Here is a 21981-nt window from a genome sequence, read left to right on the forward strand (position 1 = left end):
TTTCGATTCATATTGTGACTACAGAGTGTATTTCACCAATATAACTTGTCCTTGTACAGAAGACTATGATGAACAATGCTGCTTAAGACTGTGAAAAAGATTCGTCTGGATGTTACTAAACTGAGGACATTTTATGAACAAACTAATGGTTCAATCAATAGCACCCTGATAGCAGAAGGCCTAGCACATTTTCCCTTAAGATCTGAAAATAATCTGATTACTTAACAATGAAAAATAACCATTACGTTTCAGCATGCACATGCACAAAAAGCAGTACATCTATAACTCTCTCGAAACGAGTCGATCCCATGTACAGTGCAAATCTGACACCTGTACTCATCCAAACTTCATGTGCCATTTACCAAACTTGTCCGAGCATGTTGTAGTCAAGAGGAGCACGGCGTGTACCTTGGAGATGATGTCCTCCCCAGAGAAATTTTCACTAATCACAAGCCAGGTAATGTTCTGTTCATTGTTTTCCTGCTTCAAATCTAATCTGCTGTGCGGACAATCAGCTGTGAGTCAGACATGTTTGTGAAAATTACTGCTCGGGTAATAACATCTCCAGGTTATCATCTTGGACCCTTCTGAGAAACCGTGGACAGGATGATGTGAGTAATGATGCAACGAAAACAGTTATTCTGTAGTTCTGTCCGCTTTGTCCTTTTCTGGTCTCGGAAGAAAGAAAAAGGTGCATTTATCACACCAATAAACAAGGATTTGATTCAACTACCTGAAGCTGATGATATGAAGTCCTTTGAGGACAGGAAGCCATTTCCTTCTCTAGCACATATTCAGGGTCTGGTATCCTTTCACACTCGTATTTTTAGCCGCTCTCATGTGATCAGCTCACCTTAGATGGATTTCAGTATCAGCTCTGAATTAAGCCTCAGATAAACCTCAGACTCTCTCATAACATGGTCCTAACTGAAGGCCTGCCACCCTGCTATGCACGCTCCTTATCATTCTTCCTTCATCCCCTTATCCGATACTCTGTCTCCAAAGTAGCTAGTCAATCCCATCGCCCTATCTCCTCTTCCATTAAACCTAACCGTCCCTGCGACTACCCCAGCCTTCCCCTTCTCCGCTCTGGGACAAGGCAGCGGGGTGACATTCCCACAAGCTAGCTCTAAACACCAGCTGCTTAATAATCGCACTTTGATGCCTGTACTACAGACTTCCAGCTTAGCCTCAAATATCTGCCTCTGGGTCTGTTCTTGTCTTTGTCCTCCATCTTTCATGTTTTTAAACTCAAGAGTCACCAGGGAAGCATTTTTAAGTTCCTCTGATCATCAGTTTTGAAAAAGTAACACAGGCCTTTAAGCTTTTAAGATGTCTGTCATGGGATCTCTCGCCAAACAGCTATCTTGCAAGCAATCTCTGACCAATTCTCAGCACTGCAAAAATGACCTAAGCAGGCAGTGAAGACATTTCTGAACTCCACGAGCGCTGAGATCATGACAGGCAATAGATCAAAAACTCATGTGGAGATCCTGGATTTTTCATCTACTGAGTTTATGGGTCCCCTGTGCAATGTGTTACCTGCAATCTTGATGTTCATATGGCCATCCAGCAGCAGATTCTCAGCCTTCAGGTCTCTGTGAACGATGTTCCGGTTGTGACAGTACTCAACCGCTGACAGGATCTGCCAGAACTTCCTCCTGGCCTCTAGCTCACTGAGACGGCCATGCTTTGCCAGATAGTCTGCAGACATTGGAAAGAGGTGACGTGTCATGTTAGAACTTTAAGTCTATATCATTTTTTTTTTTATTGATTACATAAGCTGGCTCTACAGGCCTTCCGAACACGGCTTAAGGTATCACCATACAGTTGAAAAGAATGCAATGAAAGTTGAATTTCTTCATTCAACTGAGTGGTTGTGCTGAAAGTATAATTTAGTTTTGATGAGGTGCAGGCTTGGTGCCAGTGGTAGCTTACAGCTGCTCTACATTACAGCATGTTTTGTGAACTCATTCAGTGCAAGATGCAAGACGTAATTTTTCTTTGGAGACCCCTGCTCTAGCCCCGCGTGTGCATGCGTGAGTAGGCATTGGCTGACGGCGAAGAATGCACCGTGTTGTCATAGCGGAATGAGGAAAGCGGAGACAGAGGTTTCCGAGAACAGGTCTTCTGCTATATAATGCCTAGATTAGCGCACACTGCTCAGCTTGTAAGTTGGGGGTCGGTTTAATAGGATACTGAAATAAATACAAACTGAGTTCTTTTTCCAATGAAAAGCAAAAACACTGGATTTAGCAGTTTATCTGCTTAGCACACACTCTGCACACAGCAGGACCAAAGAGTGAGTTTGTGGTTGTTTAGAAAGACACAAGAAACCAGAGTCGATTCTCTCTCTGGAGAGCCACAGTCATAAATTTTGCCGTCGTCTTTTTCCAAGCACTCAGATCGCTGACCTTTCTCTCATGGTGTGCTCTCGCTCTGGCCTTACTGTTTGTGTGAAGTTTGTCTCGACAGACTATTTTACAAGATGTATGATTTTTTTTCTTTTTTACAGCCCTGTGAACTTTGAAAAGTGTGGCGTTTGTTGCTGTCGGCAGGGCTCCTCTTCACACCTCTCTGTCCAGATAGCTTGCTAACTCTTCAATTCACACTCAGTGGCAAACAAGATAGGACACTCTGCTGCCTGTCCTTCCAGCTGGCATGGTTACAGACCACCAACTAAACCTGACAACAATGCACAACAACCACAACAAACCCCACCAACACAAAATCATGAGGAATGTAATTATGGGAAGACCCACTAGGCCAGTTTCATAAGACAGCATTTTTGTAATCAGGAAGCAGATGCAGACTGGCAGCTTGGTTTGATCGAGACAATAAAAACAATGTTTTGCTTTTGTCTTTTAACTCGTTAGACATACCTGATATGCTTTCCTTTTCATATCGCTGTCATTTCAGTGGTGTGCACACATCAAGTACTTACAGGCACAGCAAAGTCATACTAAGCCTCTTTTAAAGCCAATTTAGTTGATTGCACACTTTTTTCAGATGTGTGCAGTCAATTAAACATAAAATATTCAAAGTGTATGTGTTGAGGCCACCATTGTGCGTCACACTACACCTCATCTACACAGCCCTGCATCTCAAAGCTCCGATATTAAAATTGTGTGTGACAGATAGCAACAGAATGAGAAAACCTTATTAGCGAGTGGCTGACAAATTCCATAAGAGTAGGTCCCTTTAATGAACGGGGGAATTTTCAAGCAATGGTGCTAATCAAAAAACACACTGGGGAGGGGAATGTGTTGGGGAGGTCCAAGGTTGCACCTGTGGAATACAGCAATCTAAAATAAAAACCGTTTCAGGACATAACCTCTCCTTTTCTTGGTCGTTAAAGCCTTCTTTATGGGTCAACATAAATACTCGCCATACTGTTACAGAGCCTAACAGTGTACAAAGTGGTTGATTTAACTCTTTACCCCTTAAAAACCAACTAGGGATACACTGAAGGTCTTTTCTCTCACATTTCAGGCCTGCTTATAAGACAAAAATGACAAGGTTTGCATCAGAAGTTAGTGAGGGTTGTCTGTGCCTGTGCAGCTACCCTTAGAAGGGAAGGTCCTCTTTATGGGGTAAAGAGTCAAAGCAGGGTTCCTTGCAGCCATTACAGAGAGAGGTAAGACTTCTATTTTTCCTGTGGTGTTGCACACTTCTTCATGCAAAACCTAGTGTAAAAGTAATTTTGTTAAAGAAAAAACAGGAGAAAGAAATCAATTTAAACCCTAAAACAGCTGCAGATTAATTTCTCTCAATGACCGCTTGATCAACTGACTATTGTTTGCAGCTGTGGAAAGAACACCGCCTGACTGCTTTTACACTGAAATGCTCAACAAACCAAACGCTGAACACTAAAGCGTATCTTAGCTCTGTATGAACAGCAGCACGGTGTTGCTACTGCTTGTTCTACAGTCACACTGGAAAAACAAGCCATTACTGTTTAAGCAAACAACACTGTACAACACACACACACACTCACACAGAGTATGCAGCATGTTGCCCCAGTGGAAGGATGAGTAATCCACTGATACAATGTTGGTGAGGGTAAGGACCTCAGCACAGTGAGGCATGCAGAGTGGCATTCTGGGAAAGCGAACAGAACAAGTATGAATCATAGGGGTATTAGGGAACAGCTCAAAAGCCACTGTGTTCCACTTCTGCTGAGAGCTGCGTGAGGAGCTAAATCTCTTAACAGCTGCTCAGGTTTGAAGGGGACAAACATCATGGGTACAGACCGGCTTGTTGGACAGACTTCAGATAACACCGTGGGCCAGGCGCTGGGAGCGTGTATACATGCGAGTGTGTGTGTGAACGCAGAGGACATGGGGCACATGGTCACACACATCAGTAACTGATACCCTAACCACTTAAATACGACAGCCTCATTAAAGTCACATCTATATGCACGGTGATGGATGCTGGCGTTGATTTAATACTGGCACACCAAAGGGGTTAAAGGGGAACAGAGCCAATTGGAACAGAGCAATGCCGTGTCATCCAAGTACCAATCAGGCAAACATCAGCTGCAGCTACTGGTGGTTATAGTTGACCTCACTTGTCCTTCTTTGGATACTTATAAATACACACATAAAAATAACACCTCTGTTTTATCTGGAGAAACAAAGCCCACATCTTAAACCTACATACTCCACCTATTTACTGTAACCCCATCCCATTGAAACTTACTGGTTATTTAACTAGGGCATGGGTTTTTAAAAACACATTCAGGGTTGGATTAGGTGATCAAGTGATACCACTGTCTCGGTAATCCTTTATTCCGATACTTATTTTTAAAAGGAAGAAACAAACTTTTGTACCTACATTTAATGAATTACCTTAAAAAACAAAACAAAACAAAACAAAAAAAACAACAACAACAACAAAAAAACAAAAACATGTAGGTTTGTGTATTTTGAAGTACCCTTTGAATGGCTCCACAGCGCTGTGCAGGGGTGTCAAACAAAAGGCCCAGGGCCAAAATCGGTTGACAAAGACTCCAATCTAACCCGTTTGGCGGCTTTGGAAAATGTGAAGCAGGGCATAAATTTGGACTTCTAAGTATACTTTCATCAATTTTGCAGCTTCTCTGACTGATAAAGCTCTCCCCCATGGCCATTCATACTACAGCATGGTAAACAAATAACAGATAAATAATTAAATAAAAGAAGATTTCTTGGTTTTTTACTGGCGATTGCCAATGCCAATCTTCTAGTAGACACACAATTTGAAAATCCTACATCACTGCGTTCGAGTTATCCCATTCACAAGATTTTCAGCAAACTAGACCTCTGACCTTGACCTCAAGGTCAAGGGTCAACGGGATTCAAATTTTTCCGAGATTTTCAGTAGTTGCAGCTATGTATCAATATCAAAATCCTATATCACCTTGTCCACCAGTGAAGACAATTTACTAATGAGGGGTAAAAAAGGACATTTCTTTCTTAGACTCGTGTTGACAGACTTTTTATTTGCTCTGGCAGCATTTTATAAAGTAGAAAAACAGATGTACTGTGAAATTGCACTTCTTTTTTCTTATATTAAAACATCTCAGGGATTAACTGTGTAATTAGACTTCTTTGCACGGGAAAAAAGGCGGGTTTCACTGGTCCAGCCCACTTAAGTTCAAAGTGGACTGTATATGGCCCAGGATGTAAAATGAGTATGACATCCCTGGTATAGTGATTTACACATTGTCTAAAACAGAGACTAAGACTCCCAGTTCGATCCCGGGAGTAGATATAAATCCCTCTGGTCTTGAGTCAGGAAAGGCAGCTGGTGAAGAAACTCCACCACATGTGAAGATACCCACTGTGGCAACCCCTCGTGAATGAGTAGTTTCTTCTATACTGTAGTGGGTTCGGTGGTCAGATAACACTAACATTTCAACACGTCAGACTACATTCTGACAATTATAACAAATCTAAAAAGCGACGGGCAGACTAATCCACAAGAAAAACAGCAATTAGTTGCAGCCACATGGGAGGCATTTAGAAGTCAAGGACACTGAATTACGCTTAAATAAATACATCTTGACATACTTTAACATTCCCATAAAAATGTATGGCATACAATATCCATGTTACTTTATATCTGAAGCTGCGATTTTACTTACAGACGTCTTCATGTGACCTGAGAGTGAGATGAGCTAAATATGTTGTTTTGAAAGCCTCGACATATAAATGACCCATAAAAATAACATTGACATATTTTTGTATGCTGATATATTTTATGACGAGGGCAAAGCCTGTAGAAAGAGCTTCATCAAAAGGGATTTTATAGCGCTAACACCTGACTCTACATAGGCCTGTGAGCATATTTTCTTGATGAAAAATAAAGCTGTATTCAGGTATGCTGTAGTCTGTCAATCATGGTTATTTTAAGTGTGGGTTGCAAGACCCCAAAAAGAAAAAAGAAAACGCATTAAAAGGAGTTTGACATACAAGATCATGTAACTCACATTAGCCTTGCTAGCGTGTTACCTAGATGATTAATAGCAGTGTCATTAAAAATGATAAACTACTGCTGAGATAAATATAAATATATGAAGGTGAGTTTATAAAGTAATCGGAGTGAGGTGTTAAAGCTGTGTGAAAATGTGCACGTCTAAAAGATACATGTTCTGTTTTATCAATCACTAAAACTTACATTGCTTCCAAATGTCTGAACTCACACTGAAGACAGGAGCAAATTAGCTGAGCTCAAATGTAGACAAACATATCAGGTTAAGTAAGGCACATTTTTCTTCTAACATTTTTTTTTTTACTATTATTATTATTATTATTATTATTATCATTATTATCATTATTATGTATTTATTTTTTTTGGCTCCTTGAAAACTTCTGTGGAAAACTCTGCCTGTCGCTCAACTAAAAATACTTTATATTACTTCTTTCAAAACTAAGGAAGTCAGCAAGCTTATGCTTAACCCCTATCCCTGTTCAAAAAGCCATATATTACCTTATCTACTGGAATTTAGATAGCAATGATTACAATCACACACACAAGTAGAATGCGCTTCTTTGACTTTCCATATATTATCTGCACAATGCAGAGGTTGGTTTAACTAGTCTACATGAATAGTACTTGAAATTGTGGTATACTTGTCACAAAAAGTTCCAGGGCTTCTCCAAAATACCCTCCTTGACCTCAATGGAAAGTCTTACGGAGGTCAAGCAAAGACGTGGAAGAATTCATGAGGACATAAGAAAGGAAAAACACAGTGCTAAAAGAATCTGAATGCACTTTCACAAAGCTATGAAATAACTAACTTTAGTGCTTTCTGCATAATAGAAAGCACTGGTACTGACTGCATTAATCGTGTAGCTTCAGTTTGGTTAGCTGCAGTGTTGGGGATAACAAATTACTGTGGTCAGATTTAATTGAAATGCAGTGCATTGCCATTATGGGCAGAGTATGAGTATATTAACGCATATATGCATAAATGCATATTTTCACATGTTCTCAAGTAACAATCACCTGGCCTCACCTCACCTGACCACTGACAGTGGATTTGAAAAAAAATTGCAGAAAGGTAGAGACATTTGTTTGGCAAGAATCACCTTTAATATGAATTTGTGTTGACATGTGGGCATAATTATACTGTACTGTTAACCAGCAATTACATAGCAATGCATCTCAGGTGATGTTGTGGAGTAATGTCACAAGTACAGTAACAAGTTAGTGCTCTTTGTGGAAAGTATGCTTTTTGGAGTGTACAAATAAGTAATGCATACTTAAAACTTTTGAGAAGCCACCCCGACACTAATTAGTTGATCAAAGAGCAGTTGGTGAGATGACCTTGAACAGTCTTTGTAGAACTCTAGAATTAAATGTCCCTGCATTTCTTCTTTTTCTTCTTTCTTTATTATTTCTAATTTTATGGAGGAAATATCTATAGTTCAGGCTTAGTACCATATGTATTCGAAAGATCTATATACAGGCATATAAGGTATTTTTTTGCCCTCAAAGCTTGCAAGTACTTCTAGTTTTCTTTAAGCCATCCGTTTGTTTGTCTTTTGATGTCACTGAAGTCCAAGCTTCTGATGGTTGACAGATCTGCTGAAAAGTGACCAAGCAATATGAAGGATGGCTCACGGAGAAATTGAAATTGACAGTCTAAGTAACTGTTTTTCAAAAATAGCCTGAGTACTCCTTTGAAGTCAACACACTCTGCATCTCATTCCCTTCCCAACACCCAGACAGAGATCTGCATGAGTGATTTTACTCACTGCCAGCTATTATACTCCCCTCTCTCCAGCAGTGCTTTCTTAAATATGCATGCCCTACATTTCCCCACCACCTTCCAAATTCAAATGGATGTCCCCTGCTCTCGCCTCCATTCTCTTCTGCCTCCTCTCCCTTACTGCTTCTGCTCTCTGCTTTATTTGTGGTTGACCCAATTTCCAGGTTTGATCCATCCTGTGGTGTCGAGGCAGACTGTGGAGCAGCAGACTGACTGACTGACTGACAGACAGACAGACACAAAGCACATCAGCGAGCTGGCATCGATGCCTATGCTGTACCCACCCACCCTTTCGCAAGAGTGAACCCATCACTCTCCGCCTCTTGGTGCCAAACCCAGATCCGCTTCTTTGTCTTTGCGGCTCCAGACACAAACATGCTACCCCCTCCTGCTCCTCCACAGCACCATTTACTATTTGGTCTGAAGACAGAACTGCAGGCTCATCCTTCGTTTCACTGACTGGCTGTAATGGCATGCACTACACTACAACCTCACAAATTCCGCTCTTTATAACCTATGGCCAGGAACAGACCTGAGATATTCATCATGTCAGCAAAGCGGAGGCAACTCTCTGGAGGGCGATTGTGGAGGAAGAGACTGGAGATCTGGCTTGGCAGCTTATCCATTTGTCTGAGTGCATCATGACTTGATCCACCTCCACAAAGTGTATTTGGAAATCTGAAATGATTGTTCAATTTCACGAGATTGAATACTGTAATACTAGTCTAGTGCTGCAGATACCAGTTGTTGTCTGCCTGGCTGAGTCAAAGCTGCTATTGCTGCGGCTGATGATGACATATAAATGTCTTACATAACTACATTACATTGTGCAATCAGGGCAGAGGGGTCTGAGGAATCAGGACACAATGGTTTTATAATACCCAGAGATGATCCATGAGAACATCTATGGATTACAGAAAATGAGGCTGACCCATCATCATGATCAGTTATTTAAAGGGATAGGTTGACATTTTGGGAATTGTGCAAACTCTTGCTCATAGCTGGATGATTAAACTGACACCACTCTCTACAGCCAGGACACAATTAGACGATAAAAATAATAATAATAATAATAATAATAATAATAGAAGCAAACTAGAAAAAACCGGCTAGGTTGACAGTGTCCAAAAGCACCCACCCATACCAACGCTTTTAAAACAATTTATTTATAACCGCAAGATTTTATCCCACATTAGTCATTTCTCAATCTTTCTGCTAAGCAAGACTAACAGTTTCCTGGCTCCTGATTCATATTTAAAAGAAACTAAATTATTGAAATGCAAGCAATTATCATTTGTACTGCTATTAGTTTGAGTAGCTGCACACAGAAGGGGGCTTAAAACAGGGGTGGGCAATTAGGCCACACTTAAGACCTAATTGTAACACGTACTCCTACCAGCAGCAGTTTATAAAGAGATAAAATTAATATCGAAACGAACTGAGCTCAGTTTATTGGTACGGTCTTCAACAACAGTCCCAGTTTCTCATGTGGCTCCTTGCATAAATTAATTAAAGCTTTTGGCTCAAATGAATGAATATAGTATATATGTACATAACATGAAGTTTTTATTTGAAACCACAGCAGTCGCTCCAGTATGGGACGAGTTCCAAATTCCAAGTTTTAGTTGCAACAACATGTGAGCCTCTCCATCCTTATCGCTGTACACTTCTGTATTTCCTTCTTGTTTTTAAACCACACTCGTTTCATTCATGTTTTTCTGGGTCTGCTTCGCCGCTCTCTCTAGGTCACAGAGGCAGTAGTTGTTGCTGCTGAGTCAACATCACAAGTGGAACACTGGTCTGCTCTTTGAATTACAAAGACACTAAAATAATAAAAACAACAACAACATACACTCACACATAACAGACATGACTATCAAGTTTACCATGGACTATTGCTTGACTAATCCTATCAATTCCCGTGTCTGGAAGCAGGCTACGTGCAAGCATTCTCAGACTGTCTAATAGGTGAGGCCATTAATCTATCTGGATCATGAGACACTTACAGGTTGTCCCCATTAGACAGGCCTACACTTGTGTTCATAATTCTTGTATTACTTGTATTATATTATTATTTCTGAACTAGAATTTTTCCAAAGACTACTTTTTAAAAAGACTATTTTGGTTATATTTAGCAAAATATTAAAAATCTAGAAATTTATGCAACAAACTGAAACGCCTATGGGCTCGTGTCCAGCAACCTGGATTGAAGATTGTAGTCTGTACAAAGTGTACAAACTGAGTGTGTGTGTTGTGCAGCGATATAGCGCGTGTGGTGCTATGGCCGACTGAGATAACTTCTTATCTTCGTGTACTATTTTCGATATGTTCTGACTTGTCTGTATTTTCCAGCACCAGTATATTTTGTTTGTGATTCTGACAAAAAAACCCAGAACAATTTAATAAACTCACTTTAAAAACATTTTATTGTCTCTTCTGGATTCAGACATGAAATACCAAATATAAACCTACATACTAGTCGGTCTCTGTAGTTGTTTGTTTTCAGTACCCCACATACCAGCACCAGTTGGAGAGCTGGTGGTTGCTGGTTGGAGAGCTAAGACAGTACGAAGGAAGCTAACAGCAAAACTTTTAGCTTTCTTTATTCGCAAAATGCACATACATTTCCTTATATTTTGCATATTTAGGCACAGCCCGATGTTAAAAACAAAACAAAAAAACCCCCAAAAAACAAAAACTGGATTTATTCCAATTTCTTTAGTTAAATGTATGAAAAATGTCAAAGATAACACAGTTTGCCAGACATATTATACTATTTTTGTAGCAACAAGATGATTCCCAAAGAGCTGTTAGCTGAACACCTAGCATATGGTCGGATGGGTAAGACGGCGCTGGCACGGCTGGCAGCCTTAACCCAATTTCCCTCGGGATGAATAAAGTATGATCAATCAATCAATCAATCAATATCTCGGCATGGTGTGCAGTGTGACCTTAAAAACATTTGCGGAAACTGGACAAATAGAGGACTAAAGAAGTGGCAAACCTAAAATAAACTGATGAATAAATGAACCATCTATAGAAGATGATCAGCATTTGTCATGTCCTTAAGAAAAAAAATATTCAACAAAGACCTGACACAGGACATGAGAGATAGATCTGGCACTTCAGTCGATCCATCTACTGTTCACAAAATCTCACGAGAAGTGGTTTCACTGGAAGAGTGTCAAATTATTCCAGAATTGGACTGAAAAAAATAGTGTCAACAGGTCTTATGGAATGATGAATCCAAATGTGAAACTTTTGGTTAAAATTGCCACAGGAGGTGATGAGAAAGCTACAACAGTGTCTACAGCCATCTGTAAAACACAGTGGAGGCTCTGTCATGGTTTAGGGCTCCATTTCAGCCAGTGGGATATGTCAAAATGGACTGAATGATAAATGGACAAAGGTACCAATAGATTTTGATCCACCATGCAATACCATGTGGAAAGTGGGCAACAGCTTCATTTTCCAATATGGCAATAATCCCAAACCCACTGTCCATGCAGTAAAAGCATTCTAGACAGAAAAACACATAACGGAACGCCATCAGTCATGGATCGGCCTCCCCAGAGCCCAGACCTCAACATTATTGGAGCAGTGTGGGATCATCTTGACAGACAATGGAACAAAAGGCAGCCAACATCGAAGAAGAGCTTTGAATATCTTTCAAGAAGCCTGGAGAACTATTTATGAAGACTACTTGAAGAAATGACAAGAAAATGTCATGAAGGAAAGATTCTTCCTTAGCCTATTAATATAAGACCATGATCAGGTAAGTGTGGGCAGATATCCAAGACCATGACAGCAAGAAACAGATAAACGTTTGATTGGCACATTCCTAATCTATCTAGCCTTCACATTTAAACCTTCTGGTTTTCTTTCTGACTTATAGACCCCAATTGTTCACATTCATCTGACTAGTAAATGAAGAAATCTCTGTATGTTTGTTCTTTGGTCTTTTGGCCAACAGCTATTTCAGGATCAGCACTTCCAAAGAATTTCAAGCTAGGTGGAAGAAGTGCAACACTGAGTTCTTCTGTTATTTGGTCTAAAATTAACTTTATTTTACTTACCATGCAGTTTTAAACAAAGCTGCAAGCCACGATCATCCAGTCAGGCACAGCCACATTTTAAGTGAAAACTAAATTTGTGACTGTTGCTTGTCTGAAAGATCAAGAAGAACGCATTAAGTCTGGTTACAGCTTTAGCTTCTAAAATGGTGCACCGATCTGTTTTGTAAGAGGAAACTTTAATGCAGTTGCAGCAGTTAGGTAATAAATAAATCTGCTGATCAACAGAAAACAAAAGGATTTCAATGACATCACAATGTGAGACTTTGCAACGTTTGTTTTCTCTAAGTGATAGTAAAATAATTCTCTTTGGATTTTGGAAACTTGGTTGCACAAAACTAGCTGCAAGGACTCACTGACTTGCAGATTCGGAAAGGAAGGTTCACCTATAAAACCTCCTTGGTTTCTGGTATATTACTATTTGTATGGTGCAAAAGACAAAATAAAGAAAAGCAAAAAAGAAAAGAAACTGAAACCATTGTTGTACCTGTACAAGTATATGACAAATGCTCTTAAACATCCCACCGGAGTTGAACAAAGGGAGCACTGAAAATTAATCTAAGTGCCATCTTAATGAAAGTGGAGGAATGACATGTTGCTTGCCAGGACAAAGAAAGGAATCTTATCTCCATGACATGCATTATCTCAACATTTGAGCAGTAAACCAGTCCAGTGTGGGCGATTCTGCGGTACAGATAGTAATAAATCGAACTTATTCCCCTTTGAGGCTGCCCTCCGGCAGATTTTATAGGCCCGGGGTGACGTCATTTTATACAGCAGGAAAGAAATGTCAGCACATTTACTGCAACAATTACCAGCAGCACATGACAAGGGTCACAGGATACTCGTGTCAGATTTGCATCAATCATATGACCTTTGAGATTGAGGCTGGGATAACCGTAATAGCAACTCAAGCTCAACAAGACTTTGATACTTCCTTGTTTGTAAAAAACCTTACTGACGCAACAGAGTACATTGTTTTTCAGTTGATATGGGAAGAACGCAAATAGCAATGGGCAGACTGATCGTATACTTGAAAAGATCACTCACCAAAGATCTCCCCACTCTTGGCATACTCCGTGACTAAATAAAGCATGTTCTTCGTCTCCATCACCTGAGAGAGGGAGAGGATGAAGGAACAGGGCCGAGGGGGGAGGGGGGGAAAGAGACACACAAAAAGAATTAGATTAAGTAAAAATAAATTAAAAAAAAAAAAAAAGAAGAAAGAAGAAGTAGTAGTTAAAAAAACCCAAAAAATAAAAATAACCAGAAATATCACACAATTGACTACAGGGCTCAATGTGTGTTTAAACTGCAGTGTCTGGCGTTCGTAAAATCGTGAGAAAAACTAAATGCATGAATGGCACGGGTCTAAATATGGCAACCATGTAAAAGAATGGAGGTGGACGGTTGGTGTTGTTGAGTATATCTGAATGGTACTTAAAACCTTTCCATCCTCACCCGGTGCCGTGTTGTGTAGGAGGAGGAGAACCGATTTAGAAGCAGAAACACTCAGGAGATGAATAGAATTAAATGCGGAGGGGAGAGTCAGATGCAGAGAAGAGGATGAATCAGACACAGCGAGCCAGACATTCACACTAGAAATCCCACGCTCATTGTTTATGATCAATTTTCCATCTGTTACACTGACCGATTCATGGATTTAGGAAATTAAAGCCTTTTTTTCCCTCTTTTTTCTTCTTGTTTTTCTTTTTGGTTGGTCTTCGTTTTGTAACAAACACATTGTCTGTCCTCTGTTTACAACCGATTGATGAATTAAATCTGGGTATTGGTACTCTGTTGAGAGCCAATACAGCATCTAATGGAAAATAAACCTTTTCACAGCAGACATTTTGACCCGTCGCAGCAGGAAAAGCACAGGTGTAACTAATAGTATTAACGATGGCTCTGTTTCATGTCGGCGTGCCAGTAAACCAGCATGGAGAGTAGTTGGGCCCTGGCACTGGCCCCACCTGAGTAGATGTAGTCATTATTAATGATATTAAATCACCCGTGTTTGACAAGATAAAATGCCCACTGTGGGAGAGAGCAGTTTTTATTCTGTGGCTGATCTCCCAGCTTCTCCTGCGAATGAATAACACAAACACGGGATTGCTACCTTCTTATATTGTTGGTCATTTTCTAAAGTTCATACATCTGGGAAGGCAGCAGAGCTAAGGGCAGACAGATGCAGCAGATGTTTTGGGCAACATCTTCAAGAAGTGCCGACATTGCCATGTAATAAAAATCAACAGTTTATTCTTCTACTTTAATTTTAGAGATGCTCTTGTGCAACTGCAGGCAATGATTTTTGACACCTGTGACAAAAAAAAAAAAAAAACCAACCAACCAAACCTATCACAAGCACAACAATAACAGTGTAAGTGGTGGAAATAATAAAAAGCAAGGCAATTTTCATCATCGGGACTTTCTGATCAAAGTAAGTAAACAAGACAATGAATAATTCATGACAAAATAAAAATTACAGAGGTTTGATATAGCCAGTCCTGCTTGAGAGGTTTAATGGCATGCAGTAAATTCTGAGAGAATTCATAGTTTGAATTTTAAAAACCAATAAAAGAAAAATGCACTGTGTGTTAGTGCTTGGTGTTACATGTGGGCTGGCTTTGGATGTCCTTTGAGATAACGTCACGAGAAGGTTTGAAGATCAATTAAACATTTATTTTAGACTTATTTTAGATACTGTCTACTTTAAGTATCAGACTATGATAAAGAGCACCTCTAGTTTCCTCTGTTAGTTAAAGAGGGACTTATTGACCCAACAGTGACGGGAATCTGCTGATTTTCAACATCCTCGACTCGGGACTCAGTGATCGGCTGGTCAGCTTCACTTACGCCTGATGATGAGCTGGCCCTTTTCATGCGCGCGTATGAAGACAAGTTCACCAACATGTGGAAAACCTAACAATCAATTTAATTAGACACTTTAGTCACCTTCACGAGATTGTTAGCTTAAAGAAGCTAACAAAGCCAGTAAGTAGCTAAACCTTTGTGACAAGACAGCAGCCTTGTTAGAAGCAAAGGATTAAAGCAGTTATAAGGAAAATAACAGCACCGAGTGAAAAAAAGTCTGATATCCTGTTATCTGGTGAAGTAATCAACACAATGGAAAATTAAATTTTTTTGGTTATATAACTGTGTTGCACATGCTTTTGTTTGGTAAGGTAAAATGTGTCAGGTAAAGGTGGGTGTGCAGAAGGTCATTTTCAATTAATCATCCGTAAATCTTTCCAGTGGAAGAGCACTTTATTTCTAGCTGTTTCAGTAATAACTTATTGTAGTTTTGGGGGAAACTGAAGTTTAAAAATTAATTTTAGTATGAACATAAAAAGTTTAGTTGACAAAACCAAAAAACTAAAGATGTTTGGCTTGCATAAGCTGTCAGTTAGTTACCTCTAACTGTAGTTAGATAGGAACCCCCCCAATAATAAATAACATAATAATTGAAGCTGCTACCTTTCTAGTATTAATCACACTACAGTATATTGTTTTAATAAAAGTACGGTGAAATAGTGATTTATAGCTTTAAATGTAATGAACTGAATGGGTTTTCACACCAACCATTGATTGCAGTGTTCGGTGTACTGACATGGGGTCAGGGTCAATCCAGTACTATCCTTAATGGATTCAAGCATTTTTCTTTAGTATGACTCATATTCAAATGAAGCACTCACATTGTACTGGCATTACTCTCAGTATTACAAAACCTCTTTCAAAAAATAACATCAACTGGAATAAGAGCGAAAGCAGAGAGCTGAAGCCCTAAAAACAGCCAGAGGATTAAAAGATGGACAAAAAAAGTTTGGAAGTCAGATCAGGGGCCAATACAAAAAAAGGCTACACGACACATGAAAAACAAGAGTCTGGATCCACTGTTCTGTATCTTTGTGCGCCTTCATTGGCTAGGTTTTCCTCTGGGCCACAGAGCCAATCCTAGTTTATGAGACTGGAAAGGAAATCACTAATTGACCGGCGCTGATTGGATGGTTAGGCTGCTGGAAATAATGATACGCACCAAAATAACTCAACAGAAAGCTGGAACAGTGCCACATGGTTGTGTAATGATAATGAACACTCATTTACTTTTCCTACACAGTAAATGTAACAGGACCCAAAGGCTTATGTAATACAACTGAATCACCAAAACTGTTGAGTTATCAGTGGTTAGGGTTATTTTGTGTAAAGCAGCGGCCATCATGGTAACTATTTGAAATGAGTTTACCTTCGGCTGTCTAAAACGCCAATAGAGTCCAACAATCACGATCGTTCACTTTAGAAAACACTATTTTGTGAGTCGACTAAATTTATTTGAATGCTGTAAAAGTGCCCAGGTGGCACATGGGAAATTATTTAGTTGCAGGATTTATTTCCCTGAAATATTTTCAGTATATGTTCATACTGCTAATAATGTGCTCTGGTTTAATAGTACTAATGAATTAAAAGCATTAATAGTACCACATTTAAAATAAAATAAAATCACACTCACCCCAATTAGCAGCATGTCATCAAAAAGAAAAAAAGAAAAGAAAAAAAAAGGTGTGTAGAAAGTGAAATATATTTGTCCAACAACATAATTCTTGACTTTCCATAGGAGGAAAAAGAAATAAAGCTCTTAATAATAACATTAACAGCAGCTATAATCTATTCAAGCATCCCAGTATCTCATGACAGGTTGACAACGAACCACACGCAGAACAGCAGAACTAACTCTGAAGGGAACATAGCCAACATTAATTTTCCTTATGTACCCAGTGATTTTCTACTGCAACATGTCAGGATGTCTTCAGACAAGAAAACCTGTGGGGAAAGGAGCAATACCAGAGTTCACCTTTAAATGTCCAATTATCAAACTCTGGACTGTGTCTCGTGCATTCAGATGTAAACCAGTATAATACTGAAGTATAACATACTGACTCCTCTGTCTGCAGAAAAAAAGATGTTCATGTTCTTCAGCATTCTTCTCTATTTAATGGTTTGTGCTCATGATATCATCCAAAAATCAACTTGGTGAAGAAACCACTGAAACGTACTTCATCTGAAAACAATCTCAGCTCAAGGCAAAGAGACATTTTACTACAAATTAAAAAACAATAGAACACACCAAACTGGCATTGTTTGCTGATGGTGCCCACAAAATTTAAGAATATGTGCAAACGTAAATAAAAACAGTACACAAGGCAAGCTTGAAGCTGGAAGTAAAAACCTTTTTATTCTTCAACACAGCCTGAACTCTTAAGCAAACTTTCTTGTAATTTCTTTAAGTAGTCTTTGGGAATAGTTCTCCAGGCTTCTTGGAGGACATTCATGTACCGCACAATTCAAGACTCTGGGGAGGCCAATCTATGAATGATAGCGCTACAAAGTTTGTGTGTGTTTTTTTAAAATCCAGGTATGCTTTTACTGCACTGGCAGTGCATGCTGAAAAGTAAAGCTGCTGCCAGATGGTGAATCAAAGTCTGATGGAACATTTGTGGTTTCAGTTTGTTTTAGCACATACAAACTGACGTGGTGACTTGTGCTGGAGTCGAGCAGTCAGTTACAACTCATTTTAAAACACACGTCACATATGATGAATCCAAAAATAGTTTGTTAAATTTCTGCCGCTGGTATCTTCATACAGTGTGCAACACATACACAGAGATGAAATAAGTGCAGAGAGCCAGTCAGTCATTAACTATGCTCTCATATCTTTAACTGCAGTGGCAGGTTCTGCTAGGCCACAGTTGTTTGCTTATGCATTAGAAAATGACCTGGACTGCTCCTACGTTTTCACACTACTATTACTACTGCTACTACTACAGCAAGTTCTCCTCCACATAAGTGTCTCCTTGCAAATTCTTGGGCCCTTCAACAGCTGTTACTTTGGGTCCACACAGTCAATGCATGTTACACATTACAATCTCACCCCTGCCTTCACAAAGATAAACTTTGACTGGAGACGTGGAAAAGTGCACGTATTCATTCAAAAGACGAAAGTAATATCAACAGGCTCCGGAAAACTTTTCTGGGTGAAAATAAAAATGACTCATAATGTCCTCATCAATGTACATTTTCAACAAATTACTCCACTCTCTGAAGCATGTTATCCTTACTCACCCGAAAACATTGTTTCCCAACCACAAATATTGACCCATGATGTTCTCTTTCTGTCTTTTCTGTGAGACTGTTTGCACAGTTCGGGCTGATTGATGATAAAGACTAACCCAGAGCACCCATTACAGCAGTTTACATTAGAAAACACTCTAGCAGCATGTGTTAATTTGGGCCCGTGTGATGACGCTTTTAATAAATTTTGACAAACTTTTTTGTAAACTGTTAAATTCCTGTTTAAATATATGCAGTACTCTGGGCATTCTTCCAACATCACCTCTACAGTGTCTGTGACAAATCGCAAGAGATTGGGATTGGACGGGTTAAAGAAAAGTCAGATCTAAGCACTCAAGACAGAAATAAATCTCTGGAAAAACTCTTGATCAAGGCTTGTCAAGTGGGAGACAAACACTAAATTTAAAAAATGACACCAGACTACTTATCTTCACAGCATTGCAACACGGGGGAATAACAATTAACAAATATTTCCTTTTGGGAGAGACTTAAATGCACCAGAGACTAGAAAAAAAAAAAAAATCATGCCATGCTGTAGTCCAAATCAAAGTAGAAAGATGAAATCAGCACATCGAAAAAGATTAATCGTTTAGTCCCCATTTGGCACTCAAAAGATTCTGCGCTACACACAATGAAGCCAGAGACTCACCTGGTAGAGCTTAATAATGTGGGGGTGGTCCAGCATTTTCATGATCTGAACTTCTCTGTAGATCTTCTCCAGGTTGACGGCATCCAGCTGGGTCTTGTCGATGATCTTAATGGCCACCTGCAGAATCAAGCATCAACAACACAACTGTAAACAATCAGTTTCTTAATAACACACAACGGAGTCATTGTTAAAGCTCATCAGAATTTGACGGACAATGACAAGGAGCTCCCCCCATTCACGCAAACACTAGTGCAGACAGGAATTTGATGTTCTCCAAGCAACAAAGGCGGACAGTCTGCTCCTCTTCAGGGTTTCTTTGTGCCTTTTTTTTGTGGAAATGAGAAAACTGTGAGATAAATACAGCTTGTACCGAAACCTCCGTAAACAGTCTTCAAATAATGAAAAATTACATCGGAGATCCCGCTGATGCAACCACCTGCATTACTGGATATACACACGGCCACAATGACACGAACAAGTGTAAATCACACACGCAAAACTTCCAGCACGCTTGGCTTTGATTAACGATGGCTGGGAAGGATCAGGGCAACATTAACATCTCATCTTTAGACTGTCTCATAAACAGCATTTCATCAGAAGTGCTCCAAGCATCTGTGAGCGAAGCTGAACGAGTAAACAACAGGGGACCCCGGCAATCACACCACCGTTAGACTGAGCTAGAAAACTCAGCTGAGGGCAGGATTTTAAAGCACTGAGCTGAAACATTAAGTTTTTAGATTTAAATGTTTTATTCAGAATTCTGAGTCAGAATTTAGATTTTCAAAGAATTTATTAGACTTTTATTTATTTATTTATTTTTTATTTACCTACCCACACACAGAATTATGAGGGCAAAAAAGAAATTCTTAATTCTGAGTGGGGAAAAAGTCTGAATTTTGACTTTTTGGGAAATTCAAATAAAAATCAAAACAAAGAAATACAGGAATATAACTTTTGATTTAGATTTTTTTTTTAAGAATTTTTTAGTAGTCCTAATCAGCTATCAAAATAGTGGCTATTTATTCAAGTTTGTTTTAAGCAAATATCTCTAAAAAGCATCTAGTTACTGCTTCAGAAACATGAATATTTAACATTTTTCCAATTCTTCCATGATATAAAACTGAATAAATTTGACTTCTGGAACTGCTTAGACAAAACAAGAATGTGGCAGCACAGACTATAGGGTACTATCTTAGAAAGGCAAGTTGGGTTACAGAGCCATGTGGTTTGAGGATTTATCTGATTCCAAAATAATACTGTCTGACACTGGATTTTCATCCGGGCACTTATCACAGGCATTTTGTCTGTAGCGTGACGATCATATAAACAGCAGATTCTTTTCACATTACTAAAATTTTCATCAGGAAAGTTGCAGTGATCGACTATCACAGTGCACTGCATATTTTTTTTTTTTTAGGTTCAAGCCCACTGTGTCAGTGAAGCGGTATTATTCAAGTAAGTCAAGGAAATGTAATGCATTCTCTTGCACGGACCGTGAGCACAGCTTTTTATTTTAACGACAGATCTGTAACTTATTGACCTGCCTTTAACATATTAACAGTTTGGACTTACAGATGAGTAGCAATGGGTATTTTGATAGGTTTAACACTTTCCATTATCATCTCCCTAGCTACGTACAGGCAGGTGTTCAATTCAGGATTAAATTGAAATCTTTTAATGGCACTCCAGCTACCTGTGCAGACCCTTCGAGCATGAGATTCAAAATCTTTGTTCTGCTACAGAGGGACAACAGAGCACCTAACATGAAAAGATCTGTGCTAGCTGATTACATTGTCAACAAAACTAAACTCACACACAGCACATAAGACTTCTCATGAACTGTGCTGGCACAAGGTCACTGGAGGACAATGAGTTAGAGGGGAATTTAGCTCATACAATGAAAGCAGAAAGACATGATGACGCTATAATCAGATATGGATTGATGTACTACTTGCTGAGCTGACACACAAGACCAGAAGGGAATGGCTCAACAGTATGTAAAGCCACAAGCTGCAATATGTACTTACTGGGATGAATGGGTCAGTATCACATGCAGGGGCCACGCACAGAATAAGTAGGTTATTTACACAGAGATAAACCTGTCCGGGAATATGCCCACACATTCACATCGTCGCACCACATCTGCTGTTTCATGTGTCAGTACACTGGTTTTCTTTACACTATGCTAATATCACTTGTGCCCGGGCAAATTCTCAAGGCAGATGGCATCACATAAGTTAATAGCCTGCCACTCCGGCCGACCTTGGCTGCTGTAAAATAAAAAAATTAAAAAAACAACAGTGCCAGGCCCACTGCCAGAGCTAGGCAGCTGCATTCGCTCTCCGTACTGACCATCACTGAGTGACCTCTGCCAAACCCAGCCTAAAAAACAACCCATGTTTTCATTCATCTTTAATACCACTCCAGCTGAGGGAGAGGTGTAGTCGCTTAGTGAAATCACCTGGTGTAACGTTTGCCTGAAATTAAAACCTGCATTCAGAGCTGTTAATGTTACACGGTGCAGATTACCTGGCTAGACTAATGCTGTGCCACTTTGCGTGCTTTAATAACCAGAGTAACAAGATAAGAGTCTACAGAGCCATTTTGTTGCCTTGTTATTCATTAAACCTACCAAGGGTCTCGCCTGGATGATGTAAATCTTTGTTTTTTTCTGTACGGTGTAATCAGTTGGAGGCTCCAGAGATCAAAGTGTGCAGCAGCTCTCCAGTCTTATCACTGTCTCACACAATACAGCTTTTATTTTATTTTTTTCCTTTGCCCCCTTTTCTTTTTCTAACTGAACACCCTTTACAGCAAATTCCTTGTGTCTCTGTCATTACAGCAGAAAGTCGTGGCACTCCGTGGTACTGGTT

At 39.5% G+C, this 21981-nt stretch overlaps 1 protein-coding gene across 3 annotated transcripts in view; it reads right to left on the minus strand.

Moving 5' to 3' along the window:
* The window catches only part of sik2b (salt-inducible kinase 2b), a 49314-nt gene that overhangs the window by 26028 nt on the left and 1305 nt on the right, over nt 1-21981 (minus strand). For 2 of the 3 annotated variants that reach the window (XM_031749893.2, XM_031749892.2), the window contains exons 2-4: nt 19109-19225; nt 13384-13447; nt 1543-1704 (exon numbers count right to left, since the gene is read on the minus strand). In XM_031749893.2, the coding sequence (XP_031605753.1) occupies nt 1543-1704; nt 13384-13447; nt 19109-19225 (343 nt within the window). Of the gene's footprint in view, nt 1-1542; nt 1705-13383; nt 13448-19108; nt 19226-21981 lie in introns of those variants that run through there. The other variant, XM_039598298.1, reaches the window with a different exon arrangement.

The sequence above is a fragment of the Oreochromis aureus genome, linkage group 14 (genome assembly GCF_013358895.1).
Source record: "Oreochromis aureus strain Israel breed Guangdong linkage group 14, ZZ_aureus, whole genome shotgun sequence".
Classification (NCBI taxonomy): domain Eukaryota; kingdom Metazoa; phylum Chordata; class Actinopteri; order Cichliformes; family Cichlidae; genus Oreochromis; species Oreochromis aureus.